The sequence below is a fragment of the Melospiza georgiana genome, chromosome 16 (assembly GCF_028018845.1).
Source record: "Melospiza georgiana isolate bMelGeo1 chromosome 16, bMelGeo1.pri, whole genome shotgun sequence".
NCBI lineage: Eukaryota > Metazoa > Chordata > Aves > Passeriformes > Passerellidae > Melospiza > Melospiza georgiana.
Window position 1 is genome coordinate 12,159,615 of NC_080445.1, and position 21,348 is coordinate 12,180,962.

Consider the following 21,348-nt stretch of genomic DNA (forward strand, 5'->3'; position numbering starts at 1 on the left):
AAAGAAATACCTTCATCATCTGAGGTCACAGACTTGTAAGGTCTCTATCTCAAATTGTTTTGAGAGTGGTAGGAAATAGAATTCAACTCCCTCAGACGAGGAATGATCAACTGAAAACACATCAGAAATTTTGGAAAAAGCACAGAAGGGTTGCCTTGCATTCACACACAGAAATCCCCCGTGCTCTGATAATAAAAACCCCTCAACCCCTGAGCTGCAGCAGAGCCTGTCACACATCCTCCTGCAGCCCCCAAAGCCACTGCAGGGATTCCCAGCATCAGCCACATCTCTGTGACAATTCCTCAGCCCCAGGGCAGCTCTGAGCCCCTGGGCTCTGCTCCTGCAGCACCAACCTCAGCCTGAGATCTTCTGTATTTCCCACCTTCAGTACCCCAGAGAGTGGGCAGGGCACCGGTGCAGTCACTACAGACAAAACACTGAAGCAAACTTCAAAAAAACCTTCACAGCACTCAAAGCTCTTTTTCTCATGACAAAACTGGCACTAGGATATTGTTTTCACCAAGAGAAGGGCAGGGTGTAAAGGTATCTCATCAAAGTGAGAGCAACAAATTCATCATCACCTGGGCACTACTGAAATTACCAAAGAGCCCAGCTGCACAAAAATGTAAATAGATTTTGGCATGAAATATCTGCTCTTGTTGAAAACTGCTGAGCAAGTGCCACACCTGCTTCTGCATTTCATCAATAGGGCAAGGTGGCACAAAGCATCCCCAAATAATTACTTCTTTCAATTCTATCGTAAAGATTTTCTGCTTAAATCCTATTTCTTCACCCAAAAAACATGCACAAGAACAATCCCTTGTAATAAATGCGCAGTTTGTTAGAGGGGCAACAAACTTATCACCAACCATCTTTTTCCCCTGTTTATTTAGTCCCAGCAGCAACACACACGTGAGGTGACACAGCTTTCCAGTCATTGGTCTGACACCTCTGTGACACAAGGGACCTTCCTGTAAATATCTTAAATAACCCTATGATAAAGCAGAAAGTCTCCTTTTTCTTACAGTAAAGGCAAAACACCATTCTTGGTGGAAGAAAATTGATAGATGATAGACAGACAGATAGATAACCCAAAACTCGAATATTCAGCAATTCAAGCCCTCCCTTCTTTCCACTGAAGGCAAAAAGCTTTAAAACACAGGGCACTGTAAGTTCAAGCAAAATAAAAAGTATCAGGTTCCTAAATTATAGCTCCTAGCCTAGCTGGTTCTAAACTTAGTAGCTCCAAGTGATCAGTGTCTGAAATATGTCAAATCAATAATTCAATTAATTAGAAAGCTACTCAAATGTGGGGCAATACATTATGTTTAAGTAAAGGAAACTGGAGATCTGAGATGAGCTTCAGCTTGCAACCTGAATAGATTGTCTGTAGAGAGATTAAACAGCTGATGATAGTGGAAAGCAATATTTTATAGTGGGTGGCCAAGGCACCCATGGCTGGGAGGGGTGACACATTTCTCAGTCAGAAATTTGACACACGAAATGACTGATTTTTCCTACAGCAAGACTTGCTACACTTGCCTAGTTAGGATTAACATCACCTGATCATCTGGCACAGAGTGAGGAGATGTAACATTTCTAGGTGTGCAATAGTCTGTTTAGGAAACTTAACTGTGGATAACCCCGGACAAATATCCCATATCTTCAAATTACAACCGGGGGAAATCTCCAGGCAGAAAAATTAAATGCATTGGGCTAAGGAGGATATGTGGGAGCCGATATAGCAAATTTCTTGTTTTAACAGTATGTATTTGGAAACAAACAAACAAACAAAAAACTCCAAATATTAAAAACAAACAAACAAACAAAACAGAATTAAAAAAAAAAAAAAACCTTACAGTTGTATTGAAAACGGAAGCACCTCTTAATGCACAATAATAGTAAAATGATAAAAAAAGGGGCTTTCTCCATTAGAAAGCACAGAACAGAATCAGTGATTCAGATGCTGGTGCCTTTGATTGAACATATTTTGTCCCTAAAATGCATTAAAATCTTTGGGAAGTTGACTTTGCTGTACATGCAAAAAGAGAAGTAACACGGGAAATGGCTGCAAGTTCCTTTCAAGAGAGAACAGAGAGATAAAAGGGATGGATGTGCCATGCTTTCAACTCAGTGGGGAAAAAAAGGAGAAGAGGGAGCCCAGCTCAGAAATGAGAGCAAGTTCTAAAATTGGAAACGCTTGCTGGAGACAGGAAGAAGCCAATAGCAGCGTTTTAGGCTGGTGTGAAAGTGCTTTTATTGCATGTGTGAGCCGTTTCACAAGTACAGCGCCTGCCAGCCTGGATGTGAACTCCAGCAAGTGCAGGATGCAGGAGCCTGCAGGGCTCTAGGGCTGCCCAGCACTGAAACACACCCAGAGCTGCCCAGCACCTGCAAACACACCCAGAGCTGCCCCCAAACACACCCAGAACTGCACCTGCACCCAAACACACCCAGAGCTGCCCAGCACCTGCACCCAAACACAGCCTGCCTGCAGCTGCCAAGAGCTCTGCACCCATGGGGCAGGACCTGCTCCTAAAGCCAGCCCTGGACGTGTCCCTAAAGCCAATCTCTGTTCCTAAAGCCAACCCTGAACCTGTCCCTGTAGGAGTAACGGGGGGGTCACGCACGGTCAGGAGGGACGGAGACGAGATCTCTTTGAAGCTAAGCCGGATAACTTGCAGTTTATTACAAAGGGCGTGGGTGAAGGGCCCTGCTGCCGGCCGCAGCTCGGAGCAGGGCCGAGAGAAGAGAGGCCTAAAGTGTAAGAGAGTCAATGGCAAAGGTTTATGAGCAGAAAGCATGTAGAAAGGAGGGGGTGAAGAAGTGCAGAGGGAAGGCAAAGAAAGAAAAAGAGATAAGGGAGAAGAGAGACAAGATAACACGAAAGAGAACGAAGTTCCCGTTACAATACAATAAATCATCTTCAGTGTTGAATATTCAGATTCTCATTAACCAATCTACTACAGCATGCATATCTTATAACATTTCTACACAACCTATAAGAATCACTACATTACTATACTATGTTTACATGTTAAACCCTAAATCTTATTCTTTGGGCCCCATCTGCCAAGCTGCAAGGCCTGCTCTGACTCTTAGGCCTGCCTGCTTGCAGAGGGAATTGTTTCCTCCAGGGGGGATTACATTCAACTGGTCACAACTAAGATATCTCAAACGTTGCTTTCATTTCAATCTCGCTTATAGTTTCCATATTCTCAAAATCTTTTTGCTAGGCAGTCATATTTAAAAGGCTTTCTTGTTTCATCCTCCCCAACATGTCCCTAAAGCCAATCCCAGACTTGTCCCTAAAGTCAGTCCCAGATGTGCTCCTAAAACTAATCCCAGAGCTGTTCCTAAAGCCAATCCTGAACCTGTTCTTAAAGCCAGTCCTGGACCTGCTCCTAAAGCCAATCCCAGACCTGTCCCTAAAGCCACTCCCTGCTCCTAAAGGCAATCCCAGACCTGCTCCCAAAGCCAATCACTTCAGAAGCAGCTCTGGCCAATTCCTGTGCACACCAGCACACAGCCCTTGCCAGGCTTATCCCTCCAGTCTAAAATGGGATTTTGTAGCTAAATTCCTGGTACCATGATATAGATTTACTGGGATATAATATCACCCACTCATGAGGATCAAACAATGGTGATTTATTAAAAATGACTCAATGTCTACACTGCAAATATGTTGGCTCCTCCAATTACACTAATTGCAATGAATTTTAAGATCAACACTTGAAGGAAGTACTGTAAAATACAAATTTTTCAATTTGCTCAAAATTTACTTTGTCTCATTTTAATTTCTCTTTTACATCTTTTATTTTTCAATACAAGTTAATATTTTTTCCCCAAACACTCTGTCAAAACTGGAACACATTCTGTATTTAAAAGGAGGTCAAAAGTGACATTCATGTATAAACAAACAAGCTCCATTATTTCTGCTGCTCCAGCTTGGGATAGTTTTGCCACCTGTCCCTGTCAGATTTGCTTTAAAGAAAAAAAGGAAGCTTATGTATGAGAACAAGGAAATACAAATATTCAGAGGTGAAACTTGGCATCTGCTTCACTAAATTTGGCAACACTGTAACTTTAAACTATGTAGGAAAGGAAATTGGGTGGAATATGTCCATGAGAAATCATATTTCTCAGCACAATCAATGTTTCCATACCCCTAAAATCAAAAGAATAAGGACTCTAAGTAAAGAGGCAACAGAATCACTACATTTTCAAGTAAATGCATAAGTGTAAAGCAAATTTCTCTGGACAAACTTACAATTTTTTCCTCTAAGTAAAAATCCACAAGATTTCTTTTTTAGTATCTTCTAGCTTTAAGCTGAACTCTTGCAAATATTTTAAACAAATTGACATTTTATAACCACATTTTTGGCAACAAATCTCTTTCAACATGTCAGCAATAATACCTTTTGTAACATGAAAATATTCAAAAAATAAACCGCATCCTCATGAAAAGCAAAATCAGACGTCCCAGCATTGTTGTGACACGAAAAATAGTGAATTTACATACTTTGGGGTTTTTTTAGATCTCTCTTTTCTCAGACATGACGTTGTTATAACCCATTTTTTAAATTTCAGTTTCCACTGGAGCTTCATCTGCAAACACTAATTAGCACAGGCAGGCTCAGATCTTCCTGGCTAGCTGGGTGATCATGCCTGCAATATGTTGCAGCCTTGGTACACATCTTGTTTTCAAATCAAATATTTAGATACTACTCTGGAACAGCTGGAACTGATGTGAATCCTTATGAAATGAAATAGTTGACATCTTCTGATGTGCTTTTTTATAACAGCAACAACAAAATAAAAAAAAAATAAAAAAAAATAAAAAAAAAAAACCACAGCCATAGAAAAGACTTGATTGTAAGCATACTCTCCTGATTGAATCAGAAGGCAGTCTGCTGCCTTTTTTTTTTATCTTTTATAAATCAGAGAATAAAGGAAAAGTATTTGAATTACAATCCAAAGCAAAAACAGCACTGCAAGAGAAACCCTCCATTGTTGCTTTGGAAGGATGAGGAGGCTGGGGGGCAGCAGCAGTGTTAGCCCAGAGTCTGCAGCCAGTCAGTTTATAGAGATTGAGACATCCTCAATGGCAAACAATGTGCTCCATGGAGGGAGTTCCATGCATCTCCCGCACCTGGGGTGCTCTCAGAGCTGGGGCAGGTGAGGATCTGCCCCCCAGGTGCTTTTTCATCCCTCCATTGGCAGCATTTGTGCAGAGCTGTAGCCAGGACAGGGCAGGAGGCACTGGCACACCCTGCTGCCTTCACAGGTGGGTGTTAAATGGGCAGCTCAGTTTGTGTTCTGGGGTGAACTCATCACATTTCAGAGGCAGTGACAGCTCCCCATGTAGGGAAAAGACCAGAGGCAGTGGCAGCTGCTGCTGTGGGTGAGATTTAAAGAGGTCTCTGCTGGAAAAGCAAATGCAAGAAGCGCCTTTAAGCAAGAATAGCAGAAGACCTAAGGGATCTCTCCTAAAAAGCTGTTGAGAAGTTTTCCTAAATCAAAAAAGGCAGCACAATATGCTGATGGTTCAACACAACTGTGTGGGATATCAGCTGAAAAAGCATCTAGAACCAGCAAGCTGCTGCCATTTAGACACAAAAATACCAGTGAAGTCGTGTATGTTTTTCACATCCACTATATATTTCCTTCAGAGATTCAGATATTCTCTCCATGCCACATTAAAAACAGTGGTACCTCCTATAGGGGAGGAGGAAATGAAAGCAAGCTAGTAGACATTATTGGAATGAGCAAAAACTGGGAAGAGACATAAAATGGAGACAAAGCCTACATATTGAAAAACAACATAATTGGAAAACAAAAGAAAAACTATAGAAAAGGAGTAGTGTAAGGAAGATAAGACAATGGAACTGCACACAAAGATCAAAGCAGGAAAGAAGGAAGCAAAAGAAGAGGAAGGTTTTGTAATTATTTTTTTAAGAATTAGCAATTATTTTATATTTCTATATAAAAACCTCAAAACAAATTATGGAGGTCAGTCATGGTCAACACATGACACCATGTCACAGTTTTGTAAAGAAATTGCCATGCACATGTAGGATTAAAGAAAAAAGAACTCTCTTATCCCTTCTTCTGGACTTTCTAATAAATTAATAAATTATTGGCCATTTAATGTCTAGATCTATGGAATTTAAAATGACCAACCAATTCTTTCTGCACATGACAGAAAATCCAAATAGGGCGTGATGTGCATGGGTGAGTATTAGCTCAGTCTAATTCTTTTTCCAGCAAAGTCTGAAAAGAAGAACTTCTAACCCTTCCCTAAAAGCATATCTGGCGAAAAAGAACATTTTCCTCTGTCTGCTTCTGCCTGCAATGTCTATCTCAGCCTGTCAAGCCACTGGTAGAGCATGAAGCAGCTTGAGATGGATTCACCTGCTTGTGGGTTAAGCCAAGACACAGGGACATGCCTTGTTACTGTCTTTCTAATACTAATGGATAGCCAAGTTAAACGTTTGAATCAAGCCACTCTTTCACACTGACCCTAGAAAGGAACAAATTAAGCAGGCAGAAGTGGTGAGCAAGCCCACACTGAGTAACGTTTAATTAAAGTAATTTCGTGGGTGGCTGGGTGTGTGGGAAAGCTGCAGAGAGAGATGTGTGGGAGAGGAATGGAAACTTGAGAGTATAAACAGGATTAAAAAAAAGTATTTTCAGGGTTGGGGGGTAACATCCCACTAAGCCTTCCTTAGCTGGGACCCACGTGTAGTCATGCAGGAGAGTAAGTTTAGCTCTAGGCACAGACTGGCACACGAATAGAAATTCAGCCTCATGACTTAAGGGAGAAGAGAGGAGGCCTCTCAGCATGGTTTTCACAGATTTTAGCTGCAAACTTGGCCAGTCCTGCAGCTACCCCATCACTCTGACCTCTTACAGCTTCCTCCAAGCAAGCGTAAGGATTTGCTGGATAACCAAGAACTTACAAACATGTTCTCATTGCAAGCAACACACAAATTCACTGCAATCACAAAGAGTTGGTGAATGGAGGAATCAACAACTTCTGATAAAGTTGCAAGCCATTAACAGTCAATTATGCCAATTACAAGGGAATGGAAAACATCATTGGTCTCAGCTAACCTAACACGGCCACTCATGCATGTAGTGAAAATGAGCTAATTTTCACAAAAAAAAAAATCCCCTCAAAAGGATCAATTTTAATTACCATGTTGTAACGTGGAGCAAAGATGCAGAAGGTCAAATATAAAAGAAGTTGAAATTGGCTATTTCATCACACCAAGGTCTCCTTTGAAATTGATGCTCAGTGTACTCAGCAAAATGTGCAAAAATGTTTTTTCTCTGTACATATGAACCCCAAGCACAGCCAAAGCATTTGCATGCCATGGATACTTAGGTTGCACAGAGAGAAGAAAAAGTCAATAATGCAACACGGAACATAATTGGTATGGAGGAGTAAAGAGCCCCAGAGACAATGCAAAGTACAAGAAAACTTAAAAAACCAATATTAGCCCAGCTCTTTCAGGGACAAGCAGGAAGAAAATCCTAAATTGCTTAATTGGTCAATTAAACTTGACAGATTAGAAATTAATTGGTAATGCTTTCTAGAAGAAACTTTTCAAGTCGCAGTATTATGATCATCTCTGGTTGATGTGATTGAAAGACCCCTGCAATGTTTTGTGCTTCAAATCTGCCTCAGAGCTGGCAGAAATTACCTGCTGAAGTGAGCTGAGAACTGGTAGGGTGCCCTATGAAGAATATTCAGAAGGGTAATCAATGACATCCGGCTAACTTATTTGAGCAAACATGACTAAAGATGACAGAGCATAATTGCTCTCTTATCCTTGTTGATGGGTTTTGTTTTTTTTTTTGGTTTTGTGTAGGAGCTTCAGCTTTAACATTTCACCAAGTTCAAGCAGGCAAAAAATGAGAAAAGTAAAAAATCACAGTATCTATAGAACTCCATAAAAGCAGAATATTATTTTTTCTGTCTTTTATTTCAGCATATTATTTTCAAACTTTTCTTGCTGTGAGAATCAAAAGGTGAAAGAAGCTGAGGTGACACCTGAATGACAAAGATCAGGCACTGAGATGTCAGAAGAGCCCCTGTGCAGTCAGCTGGCAGGGTAAGGCTGCTGTCCTCACACCACATACCCACTCACACAATCACAAAACACAAGTTCACTCAGCAACACAGGAAGGAGAGGGTGGTGATTTATCCTCTTCCCAGCCACAACAACGAAACACAAACATGCATCCATAAACAGCATCACAGGAGCAGTGTCGGGTTCTGTGTATCCTGGAGGAGAATCTATTTTGGAGCTGGCAGTGCCAGCAGAGGGGCTGAGGTGAGCAGTGTGTTCCTGCCACTCCTCAGCACAAGCAAAGGAGCACAGGAGGGGCAGAGCTGCCGGGCTGGCACACAGGGCTCTCAGCAAGGAAGCCTCTTAGAGCAATAATGCCTGTGATCACGAGTCATTACTGTGCCTCACGGCCCCAGCACAGCATTATGTTCTCTATTTGGGATGTCAGTTTTGATCTCCTCACTGTGGAGCAGGAGCTGGACTGGGTTCCTTGCTTCTGCAGCTCTGAAGCACTCAGGGTCTCAAAAAAAGCTCCTTGAAATATTTCCTTCAAGGAGCAGTTGGGACCAGATATAATGGGTAGTATAAATGAAATAGCACACCATGCTGGTAGAATAGCCAGCAGCAGCAGGGTATGATTTAGATGAATAAACACTGCTGTAAGAGTTGTCAAAGCATTATCAGCTATCTAGCATACTGGTGGCAAACACCTAGAGACAAAAATATGGCATTCAAATAGAATAAAACTGGGTCATTGATACCAGTTGGCAATAAAAAGTGTCCATGGGGGAATGTTGTGATGGTGTTCATAGGGGTCCGAGGATGAGGGAAGAGATGAAGATCTGACTTCATGTTTCAGAAGGCTGATTTATTATTTTATGATATATATTATATTAAAACTATACTAAAAGAATAGAAGAAAGGATTTAATCAGAAGGCTACCTAAGAATTGAAAAAAAGGAATTAATAACAAAGGCTTGTGTATCAGACAGAGTCCAAACCAGCTGACTGTGGTTGGCCATTAATTAGAAACAACCACATGAGACCAATCACAGATGCACCTGTTGCATTCCACAGCAGCAGAAAACCATTGTTTACATGCAGCTAAGGCAGCCCACAACCCCAGGAGATGGAGAGATCATGTATGGAACAGTAGGAGAGAAAGAGGAGATGAGCCAAGGGAGAAAAGAAAGAAACTAGGGGGGAGGAAAACCACTTAGACTAATAAATTACATAAAGGATAGAGCAGGAAAAAGAGCTAGTAAAAACCAGAAACATGCTGCAGAAAACTGTAGTAATCATCTACTCACCGGCAGGCTTAGACAACACACTAAAGCACTTTAAATGCTTCCTACTCCCAGCTTTCTCACCAAATTAATAAGCATAAGACAGTAATTGGCACACTAAATCCCCTAAAATATCAGCAGGTATTGTACATATCTCACTTCTCCAAAACAACAAAGTTCAACATGGCAAATAATTTTGCAGTCCACAGCATCACTAAGCCTTGACAAATCCTCAGATGAAAGGATGTACTCTGCAACATGACAAAAAAAGGCACAAACCTGGACAAATTAAAACCAAGAAAACATCAAACGTAGAGGCCATTACATCCCAAATACTATAAAATATTTCAAGGGAAACAGGGCAGATGGAACAACAGACATAATATTTAATACATCAATTATTTTCACACAGAAGTACCAGGTTCAGTGGATGCCACCAGAGGAATTTTGGTACTAACCAAGTTGAAATCTAGTTCTAACTGTGAAGTCAGAAGGAAAATTCCTTATCATCTTCCCAGGCCAGAGATAACCCACACCTCAGCACTACACATCTTCTACAAGGCTTGAACAGCCCTGCATCCCCCAATGCCATGCTGGCTGCTGATGCTCAGCACTTCAGACATGGATGGATCACTCCTCCAAGTAAACTGCCTTTTCCCTCAAAATCTCCCATCCAAACACAACTTCTCATACAGCTTTTCAGCCTCTGAAGCCTGGTGAAGGACTGCGCAATCATCTCAAGTTTTATGCAGAAATAGAATTAAGTTAAAAGCAGCACATTTTTATATACACATAAACCACAGAGCATTGCTGCAACCTCAGCTGTTACCACAACATGACAGTTACTTTCATTATTAGTGAAATACACTTAGAACAGGAAATACTAGAGAAACATTTACTTTACTCTTACTTGCTCCCTTGCACATGCCCATCTAATGACCTTTTTATTTACACACACATTTCCTGCTGTCATCAACAGAAGTTGTGCAGGAAAGCCACAGGCAAAAACTGAACAAGTTTTTCTCAGAATTATTTATGTACAATACAATTGCATCTGTATACGTACACAGGTAAAGGCTGATTTCATAAAATGATTAATTTTCTTACTTAAAAATACTTTAATACATATAACTATTTAGTCTAGCATTCCAAACCACTCTACAACATCATCAGACATGTCACTTTTAGCATAACTTTGTGACATACTTTTCACAGATCCAACCTTCTAGGAAGAAGCCATTTACTATTTTGGTTAATGCCTTAAGACATGTTTGATTCTATGCCACTCCAAACGTCTAGCAGCACTTAAATAACCCACTGCTGCTTGATTATTGATTTTGCATATACTCAGATGCATTCCCTCCTTACTCAATGTTAACAAACATATGGATCCAAAAAGATGAAAACCAGATATGCTCAGAGAAGACTCAAAGTAACTTTTGACAGTGTTTTATTACCTACTGATAATTTCATATTATTTTAGCGAAATCACCCTGTCTTTAATCATTTACTACCCTTTAATTCTGTCCCTCTCCTCCTGTTTCTCAGCACCACAGTCAGAATTAGCAATCCCTGCACATGCAATCTGAGCACCTCTTGTTCCAGCACTTACCCTGACAGAATACTGTGTTACACTATTTTATCTAAATAGATTAAAACTGGTCACTGGGAAAGACACTTTCTACAAGTACAGGAGCGTGTCCAAGAGTACGTGAAGTACTTCTGAACATGAATTACAAGAGCACTCTGCACAAAATTGCAAACCTGCAATAAAGCTGATTATTGGAATTTTGTTCAGTGTGTGGAAAACGGGGATGCTGGGCATGGCCCAGGATCACACTCTGGGCTGCAGGTGAGGATTGAAGAGGAGTTGCACAGAATGAGTTTATTTTTATTATTTTTCTCTTTACTGGGTGTTGTAATCTTATTACAGGGGTTCCCTACTGTTATCTCCTTATCACAACAGTTCCATATCTTCTCGGTGTTTCTCATGGTCATCTCCTCAGAGCTCTGACTCTTTCCTCTTCCCAAAGCAGCCACTGACTCCAGTTCCCTTCTCACCCAGCCACCCCACTCTTTTATAGCATCTGCTTCTCATTGCTTACAGCTGTGGCCTGGTAAAGTCAGGCCCGTTCCTGATCTTTGCTAATTGGCCCAGCTGCAGCTCCTTAGGGGTGAGATTCCTTTCTACACGATCTTTGTTTTCTTATGTTCTATCCCACTACAGCTGGGGTTTAGGTGGCACTAGACCCCCCAGTGTGAGCTCCAGCTTCAGTGAGTGATTCTTTCAGACAAGAAGAAAGAACTTGGGACACTCAGACACAGCCTGGCATGTAACTCACCTCAGCATGGATTCAGTCCTTCATGGAAGAGATTAAGACACTTCTGGTAGTAATTCTACAGTTTAGACAATTGCCCTGCAGTTTTTTAGGTTCCCATTGCAAAATTTTAAGATCCATTTTCTAATGCTATATCCAGCTTCACGTGTTCATACATCTGTAAGTGAGAAAATTCAAAAACTGGTCTTGCCTCCAACAGCTTGTCCTTAATCACAAGAGCTTTATTTTATGAATGATTGGCCAGCTGATTATTCTTCTTTCAAATGCATGTCACAAACAGCTTACTGAAAGGAAACTAAATAAAACCATTGGGACCTACCAAACAAATGCCACCGTGTCCCCACACCAATTCCTCTTAAAACTCTTCAACTGGAAATCAACTATTCTCAAAGCTAGTAGAAATTAGAAAAAAACCCATATTTTTTCTGCTTTGACAATAAAGACCACATATAGGTACAATGTTGACACAGTGCTGTTGAAGCTCTCTTTCATAATAAAAACGTATATTATTAAACCTATAGAGTACAGAGGTGGACCCTAATGTTACAAAGCCCATGTTAAATCTGCCTGGGATCCATCTGCACATATCTATTTATAAAGTCACCACAGTTTGCCAAGAACAATGGCTAATGACACCCAGAATAACAGATTTTACACCTAGGTACCTGTAATTAAATTGTGCAAGCAATATTTGTCTGTACATTTGTAAACCTGACTGGTGCACAATGTGTTAAATGTCAGTGCAGATCCATAGATGAGCACATTTCTTAGAAACCTGCCTTTTCATTGCACTGCTCTTGAGGGAGAGCATCCACAGCTTTCAATATAGCATTAAATTTGGAAAAAAAAAATCTTGTTAAAAACCAAACCATACTAAAACTTTCTCAAACAGAACCTAAAGTTAAAAGGAAGGAAATCGAATTCTTTATAAACAGCATGAGAGCTACTTCAAAATGTTCTGTCCATTCCTCAATAAGAAAGGAAACCAGAATGCAAGGAAAGGATCCACAATAAAGAGAGCAGCAAATAACTATACCATATTCCCTGAATATAACAGGTTAGTGGAATTGAAGTGTTATCCTGCAGAGAATGGAAATTCACTCCAAGGGGAAACAGAAGGGAAAAGGTGTCTGACAGGTAAAATACAAGTTGGATACTAGGAAGGCAAAAATCAAGTGAGAGCAGATAGCAAAGGACACAAAACCAAATAACAATAAAGCCTATTTGCATATCAGAAGCAGGGAATCATTGGATTTGCTAGAGCTGGGATTGAATAGAGCACTTGAAGAAGATAAGGGCATTGCAGACAATCCAAACTATGTCTTTTCACCAGCCTTTGCTATGGAAAAAGTTGGGAAAACACATCCCTGACTTCTCTGATAAAGTGAGTGACATTCCTTCAAACTGAAAAATCAAAACGGGGTGAGGAAACACAATCAATTGAAAGCAATAAATGATGAGGGATGAGCTCCTGTCCCACTCCCATCGACGAGTCTTTTACCATTGATTTTAGCACTGTCAGGATTTCACTTCAGGACTGAACAGAAACAATTTCAAAACATGAAAAGGCTGAGCTGGCCATCACAGGGGATTGTTCAAGTTGCAGCAGTGGTCACAAAAACCAAGCAAAATCAGAGAACAGAAAAGAACAAGAAAGGTACAGGAAGAAATTATATCTTTTTAGTCAATATCCAATCTCTTCTGGAGTATATATTCAGCTGAGGATTCCTGCTCTAAACCAATGACAGTGGTATTTGACAAAAGTAAGACAACAATCAAAAATGATTATGGAAGCAAGTTTTAAAAGCTGGAAAGAACCAAGAATTTAACTTAGCAAAGAGATGGATAAGAGGAAACACAGTAGAGCTGCAAAGAATGCTATGAGATACCAGCAAATAGGATGCTCTTCAATTTAAACTTTCTCCTTGTACTGGAGAAAAGAGAAACTCAGGGCAATAAAAAGTTACCAAGTTAGAAAGAAAACAAACAAAATTACTGCATAAACCACAAAAATGTTTAATTAATTCACAAGGATTTCTCTGTTATAATAGCAAAGAATATTCCTTGGTGCCTTTGCTATTGCTTTCCTTTCTTGCACAACCCATACAAAGAAATTAGTGGCATGGCAATAAAAATAAATTTGCAGAGCTCATTTAAGAGAATGTGCTTTCCTCTTCTTCTTGCCCTAATGTATGAAACCTTTTAGGCTGGATATGGGCCAGGAAGGAAGGGGAGGTAAACTGAGGCACGGAGAATGGCTGAGGCAAGGATGAGGACAGCCAGGAGATGTTTCCAGCACTGTTCTGTGCCCCATCCTGCACATGTAACACTGGGGCTGGGTGATGGCTCAAACCTGCCAGCTCCTGGCACTGGATATATTGGGTCCCACTCTAGAATTAAGACAGAAACACTAAACTATCAGTGTGTGAAATTTGTGACTTAAATTACAAGGTAGACCCATCCAAGGAGCCTCTTGCATAATTCATGACACTTGAGAACTTCACATATAAATCAAACAGACGGAAAGTCTATCATTTCTGCTCTGTTTAGCACAGATCCACACACAACTTGGGTAATGGCTGCACAAACAAGCTCTCTAGAAAATACAATATTGCAGACATGCTCTTCACAATACTAATTCACTCAGTGAATTTTGTACAGGACCATTCAAGTCATACTTTTATTAAAACTGCTTGTGTCGAAAACAGAGAGGTCATAAAAATAATCAAATGAGTCTGGTTAGGGTTTTTTGGTTGCTTTCTTTGGCCCTGCAAATGAATGCCTACAAACACTCATGTGCAATGTTTTTCCATATTGGACTTAATTAAAATTTATGCTGTGATTCATGGGCTGGCTATTAATCATTTTGTCTAACACTGTTGAAAATGAAACTCCAGGTTCTACAAAGCTCCAAAACCAGTGAAAACACATTCTCCAGGTCCAACAGCAAACTCTGACAGACTTTCAACCTGAACACAGTGCCTAAACCTGATGCAAACGAAGCGTGTCAAGGGAAAAAAACGTTATTGATAAACACACACGAAACACAGAGCTTTAGAAAGAGCAGTAACCTTGACTTACTGTGGCTGTGCCGGAGACAGTTTGTGCATTTGTGTCAGCTGCACTCTGTTCAGAGTGTGTCTGAGCAGGAGGGTACATGTTTAACGTGTGCTCTGGAACAGTGCTTTGGCCTGTGTAGTCTGGAGCTGGATGCGGATGTGGGGCTGTGTATTCTGCAGGGATACCGTTCTGAGGTGGAGCAAACTGGGCTGAGGCATAAGGCTGTGCCATTGTGTCAGGAGGTGCTGTAGCTTCCTGATTACCCTGTGGAAATCAAAGGGAAAAGAATAATAATAGTAATAGTAATAGTAATAATAATAATAATAATAATAATAATAATAATAATAATAATAATAATAATAATAATAATAATAAAGGAAGAAACGTGGCGTGAGATAAAATAAGCGAAGGTCCTGCACCCTACGTAAGGCAGAGAGCATCCTGGTCTGAAAAGGGCACAGTGGCTGCTTCTTGAGGAGGATATTTCTTATCTGCATTAAATGCATCCTGCTCAGACTATTAAATATTATTATGATTAGACAAACAAATCGGCTGCTCGCTGGATAATGGCAGACCAGTGTTTAGGCAGGAAAGGTCAGGGAAATCTGCCTGCACTAATGGTGCCTCAGCTCAGACAAGGAATAGGGACAGAGCCAGTTCCTTCCAAAGGTGCCTGAGCACAACTGCCAGCACAGAGCTGGGGTAAGCTCAGCCCCCAGTCTGTGACCACTCTGACTGACCATTTACAGAACACAATGTAGGCAACGCAGGATTTGGGGTGCTTACTGTTAACAAACACTAAAAATACCTATGTGCAGTAATGCCCTGAGATATTCAGAATACTTTGAGATACCCTTCATTGAGCCATTGCATGCCACAAATGCAAAATAATAATGAGATCTAGTCAAAATATTAAGTATTTGAATCTACAAGTGCATCAGTTCAAAACCATAAATAACATTAAAAAAAAATTCTATGTCAAGAGAAACAGATTTAAGAACTTTAAAGGTTTTACATTTGAAGATAGCAGTATTTCATTTCCATATCACAGTTAGCCTATAACATTAATAACACTAGCCTCATGTCTTTATAAAGAGATCCATATTTCCATTTGATATAACAAAGAATAGCCAAGCCTGTTAATTTACCAATTAAGCAACTTCTGACTAAATGTTTACCCCATACCAAAACACAATAATTCTAGAGGAGGAAATGTACACTACAATCTTTTTGAACCTTTATAAAAAATGTCCAGAATGAGGTTTTGCCTGAGACAGAATTAGAGGCCATTAGTGCAGGGACTACCCCAACCTCAGATGAACTAACTTACAAAATAAAATTATCCCACTAATAAGCAAGGAATGTAAAAATACACAGTCAAAATTCAATTACCTTTCAAACTACTCCATCATTCTCCCACCAACACATGTACAAGCACCTGCCCAAAACTATTGCAGGGATTTTATTCCTACTCATCAGACCTTGATTTCCCAATTTAAAATAGCGTGGATGAATAAAAGACATTCTTCTGCACTTTGTACTTAAGGGCATTTACAGACAATTTCAGCTAATTCAGACATCAGCTCTCTGACCTGAACTCATCCTAAACTCAAGAGCTTTTAAGAATTCACACAGGAGTTAAGTCTTGGTGCTCGACAGGCTTAAAAGAGAAAACTGAATTTTCCTTTGTAAGAGGCACTCTTACACTGTGTCTGAAAAAATTAGAACTTTATATTAGCAATCAAACCCTCTCTAATTTTAATCCCATCTTTGATGCTGGTTTAATGTATGGCATTGAGCAAGTGGTTTGCTTTGTTTTATTCATTCATCTTTAGCAGGAAACCAGTGTCATTTACTGACTTCGCAGGGTTAAGTCACTAAGATTTGTTTGTATATCTACAATTTAATAAGGTTAATGCTGCACTGAACTGGTCCTGTTGAATTTCTGTGAAGGCTAAAACCTCTTGTAAATGTGTACTTTTACCCTTTAATATTAAAATGGTCAAGCTCCTTTCTTATTTCTTTTACCTAATATTTTCACTATTAAAAAAAAAAAAATTAAATCCAGATGAAGCAAAACCCAGGAATGACTGGATTACACCAGAGACATTCATTAAATGTTAAAGAAGCACTTTTAAAACTTGTGTGGGAGGCAGCCAACCTTAAATTTTTTAATCAGCTGTTTCAGGAGGGACTTGAGCAAGGTGTGGGGAGGAACAAAAGCAAATTCTGCCTCTGTTAGCATTTTCACTGTGCTGGTTTTGAAGCACAGGAGCTGGTTAGGGCTGGTCCTTGAGCCATTCCTTCCTGTCAGATGCTGAACACGACAGCAGAGCCAGCAGCTGTTCAAAAAGAGCAGCAGTGGCATCAGAGGGACCAAGGGGTGATGTCCAGGCGCATTTCATCCAAAGGGTTTTGTGCCACCTCCAGCCCTAAACCAGATGTTGCTGAGACCCCCACTGTTCCTCATTAACCTTGACAGCAGCTCCACGAGGACCCCAATTAATATTCAAAGCGTCCACACCTAGTGCTAATTACAGCTCATATTTAATTAAGAGGGTTGAACTTTTCCATTATTTTTACCGGCAACTCCAAACTTTTTAGATTTATCACAGAATGGCAAATTGTGCAGGCAATTTCAGAACCTGCACAATGCTGAGACTCTTCTACCTCTTCCATTAGACTCGTTCAACTAAAGTCTATTAATAACTGAGACACAATTAAGAAGTAAATAACAAAGGGTCAGGGATTTATCTCCTTTTTTTTTAACTAACTTGTACATATTCAGAGATTTACAGCCTAGCCATTGAAGAAACCAACCCCACTGTCCTTACAGCAGAAAACTGACAGACCAGATTATCAGTGCAGGCTCTGCAGGTTCATTTAATTGTTGGAAGACAGGGGACATTAAAGAAATTAAACTTGCACATGCTACTGCAGGCCCTAAGTTTAAAATGATAGTGACAATAAATCTGAGATGTTCATCCCTTAAAATAAGTGACTACTGAAGCCTTTCCTAACCTTTAAAATTAGAGTGAATTTATTTATAATTAACTATTTTATTATTTATAATTAATTCAACAGACAAGGTATTGCAATGTAATGTAAAAACCTGTATGCTGAAACAAATTCTTTACTATTTATTTGGTTAATAATAGCAAAGCCAATTGTTCAAAATACTAATTTCTGTCAAGAACAATGAAGTGTCAGCTATCACACATTTGTGCCTACATGTGGTTGATGGAAACTCCAGACTTCACAAGAGATACACTTGAACAGATTTTAAGGAACCAAAACTTCTTTAAATAGAATCACCTAAAATGTTCCTTTATTGTACTCTTTAAAATACAGTGAACTGAAATGAATAAAAGAAATAACAAATTCTAATGCATTAAGTTGAAAATATGAAATAGCACTAAATGCAAGAGGAAATCTTGACCCTAAATTAGCCCATGAACTCAGGGTAATTTCAAAGCTGTGTATGACAGTACACAGGCATGGCTTAACCCCACCCAGGCAGGAGAGGCTGAACAGAAGTTGTCCCTTCAGACTCATTTCCAAGTATCTTTAAGATTAAACGACCCCTTAATGCTCACTTTGTGCATGTTTTTTTAAAAAAGTTGGTTGTTGGCAAGAGCAAGGAGAACAAAGGATGGCAGACAGTCAGGCTCTGCTAAATGTTCTGGCCCGAGTCTTAATGAAAACCACATTTCAACTGAAAAATATGCTTTACGTGGCAGTGTATAAAATCAAATTTATTGCTTTCTGGTTAAATGTTGAACTCTAAAAAACAAAAACAACAAAAAAAAAAAAAGTATTCCAACGATGTAGGTAAGTAAAGATTCTCCTATTTCATCCGTATTATCCCATCTGAACAAAAGCTTAGAATTTAAACTGCTCGAACTATCTCAGATGACTTTTCAGCATCTCCTCCTCGGAAAAGATTTCATAATTAAGAAAAGTATAAAAAGTGTCAAAACATAATAAGGCAAGCATGTTATGTTTGTACACAAAGGAGAGAGCAGAGAAAACATTTCTTAAGCAGCGTTTCTTTTTCTTAAAAACACATTTGGTGCATAAAAATGTATTCAATGAAAACCTTTCTGCTTGCCTGCATTTTGAAGTCAAACTCACAGTTTATTGTTTGTTTTGCTCTGTTTTCTGTTTGGTGCATTTTGTTTCTTTGGCAAGAGATATTTCACATTTAGAGAAAGCCTCCCGTACTGTAGTTAAATGAGCCAAACTGCATCGTATCCTTAGGGCACAGAAACAAAGGAGAAAAAATGCAACATTTCTCTGCAAACCTGCTGGTTCTAAGGGCTCAGTTACATCTAGCAAAAACACAATTCCCCATAGCTTGCCCTGCTTCAGATTTAAGCATCAAAACTCGGCTTAGAAGCCTTGCATGCAGTGGTGCAGCTGCTTATAAGAATTACCCTGGCTTGACTAAAAACCAAGAGTTTCTAGTGAAAATAAAAGTGAAAATAAAAGTGAAAATACCTGCTGTACCATGGTGCTGCCTCTATTCTCCATACACTTAGCAGCTGCTCTGCTCCCAGGCCATGCAGCATCTGCCCAAGAGGAGCATCAGCGCTGGCTGGGGGCGTGTGAGCAGAGCAGGGGCGAGGGAGCTGGGGGTGCTGCGGGAGGGGGAGCCCATGCAGGGCTCTGTGCCCTCCCTCCCTCCCTCCCCACATCCCAGTGCTCCCAAATCCAGATGTGGCTCTGTGCCCTCCCTCCCCACATCCCAGTGCTCCCAAATCCAGATGTGGCTCTGTGCCCTCCCTCCCCACATCCCAGTGCTCCCAAACCCTGATCCAGATGGGGCAATGTGCTCTCCCTCCCCACATCCCAGAGTTCCCAAACCCTGATCCAGATGGGGCAATGTGCTCTCCCTCCCCACATCCCAGTGCTCCCAAACTCTGATTCAATGGGGCTCTGTGCCCTCCCTCCCTACATCCCAGTGCTCCCAAACCCTGATCCAGATGTGGCTCTGTGCCCTCCCTCCCCACATCCCAGTGCTCCAAAACCCTGATCCAGATGTGGCTCTGTGCCCTCCCTCCCCACATCCCAGTGCTCCCAAATCCAGATGTGGCTCTGTGCCCTCCCTCCCCACATCCCAGTGCTCCCAAACCCTGATCCAGATGGGGCAATGTGCCCTCCCTCCCCACATCCCAGAGTTCCCAAACCCTGATCCAGATGTGGCTCTGTGCTCTCCCTCCCCACATCCCAGTGCTCCCAAACTCTGATTCAATGGGGCTCTGTGCCCTCCCTCCCTACATCCCAGTGCTCCCAAACCCTGATCCAGATGTGGCTCTGTGCCCTCCCTCCCCACATCCCAGTGCTCCAAAACCCTGATCCAGATGTGGCTCTGTGCCCTCCCTCCCCACATCCCAGTGCTCCCAAACCCTGATCCAATGGGGCTCTGTGCCCTCCCTCCCCACATCCCAGTGCTCCCAAATCCAGATGTGGCTCTGTGCCCTCCCTGCCCACATCCCAGTGCTCCCAAACCCTGATCCAGATGTGGCTCTATGCCCTCCCTCCCCACATCCCAGTGCTCCCAAATCCAGATGTGGCTCTGTGCCCTCCCTCCCCACATCCCAGTGCTCCCAAACCCTGATCCAATGGGGCTCTGTGCCCTCCCTGCCCACATCCCAGTGCTCCCAAACCCTGATCCAGATGGGGCTCTGTGCCCTCCCTCCTGACATCCCAGTGCTCCCAAACCCTGATCCAGATGTGGCTCCTGCAGTGGGGCTGTGCCCCATCAATCACAGCGGGCCACTCCTCTGGCTCCTGCTACTGCTGCTGGAGTGCACCACTGAGCAGATGATTGCACAGAGAAGGAGGGAAAAAAACACAGCTTGACTGCATTAATAGCTGTTTAAAAAACATTGGAAATGCTACTGTGGAAGTTGCCGGAAGCTGGAGGTTTTTGTTCGAAAATTAACACGGCTGTACTCAGAGACCCAAAGCACCCTGAAAGTGCACGGCTCTGGATTTGTGATAGCTACAATGTCCCATTACACGTGTGCATTTCCATGGGATTAATTCCTCCTCCATGTGGCAGAGTTAATACCAATAAGGTTCTGATTTTAAAATTGCTGAACGCCACAAGCAAACCTTCGATACTGAACTAGCCTGGTTTATATTAAATCTACTTTATCCTTCCATTCAAATGAAATATTGTTTCCTTTTTAGTTTCGTTTCGTGACATGCCTCTCCTTTAGCAGGGGAAATATTTCAGAAGTGCTACCAAGGCTTAGTTCTGTGAGGCACTTTAAGCAACCTAATGCTTCACTGTTAAAGGACCTTTCCTAGATACTCCAGAGATAGCCTCAAAATGATTGAATTCTATCTAAAGAAATAAAGAAAAGAAAAACAATTTTTAAAAAATCCAAACAAAACCAAACAACTAAAGAGATTCAGACAGCCGCAAAGAATACACGTTTATTGCCACTCTGCTGCAGACTGCCTACAGACATCAGGGTTCAGAAGCAGGGCAGACACGTAACACCGGAATTATTCTAACAAACCTTCCAATTCAAAGGGGTGGGCAGAGCAACAAACAGTCATCAATTCATCATT

At 41.1% G+C, this 21,348-nt stretch overlaps 1 protein-coding gene across 35 annotated transcripts in view; it reads right to left on the reverse strand.

Moving 5' to 3' along the window:
* RBFOX1 (RNA binding fox-1 homolog 1) overlaps positions 1 to 21,348 on the reverse strand; it is a 1,171,935-nt gene that overhangs the window by 111,925 nt on the left and 1,038,662 nt on the right. For all 35 annotated transcript variants that reach the window (XM_058035398.1, XM_058035402.1, XM_058035413.1 and 32 more), the window contains one exon: positions 14,785 to 15,027. In XM_058035398.1, the coding sequence (XP_057891381.1) occupies positions 14,785 to 15,027 (243 nt within the window). The remainder of the gene's footprint in view (positions 1 to 14,784; positions 15,028 to 21,348) is intronic.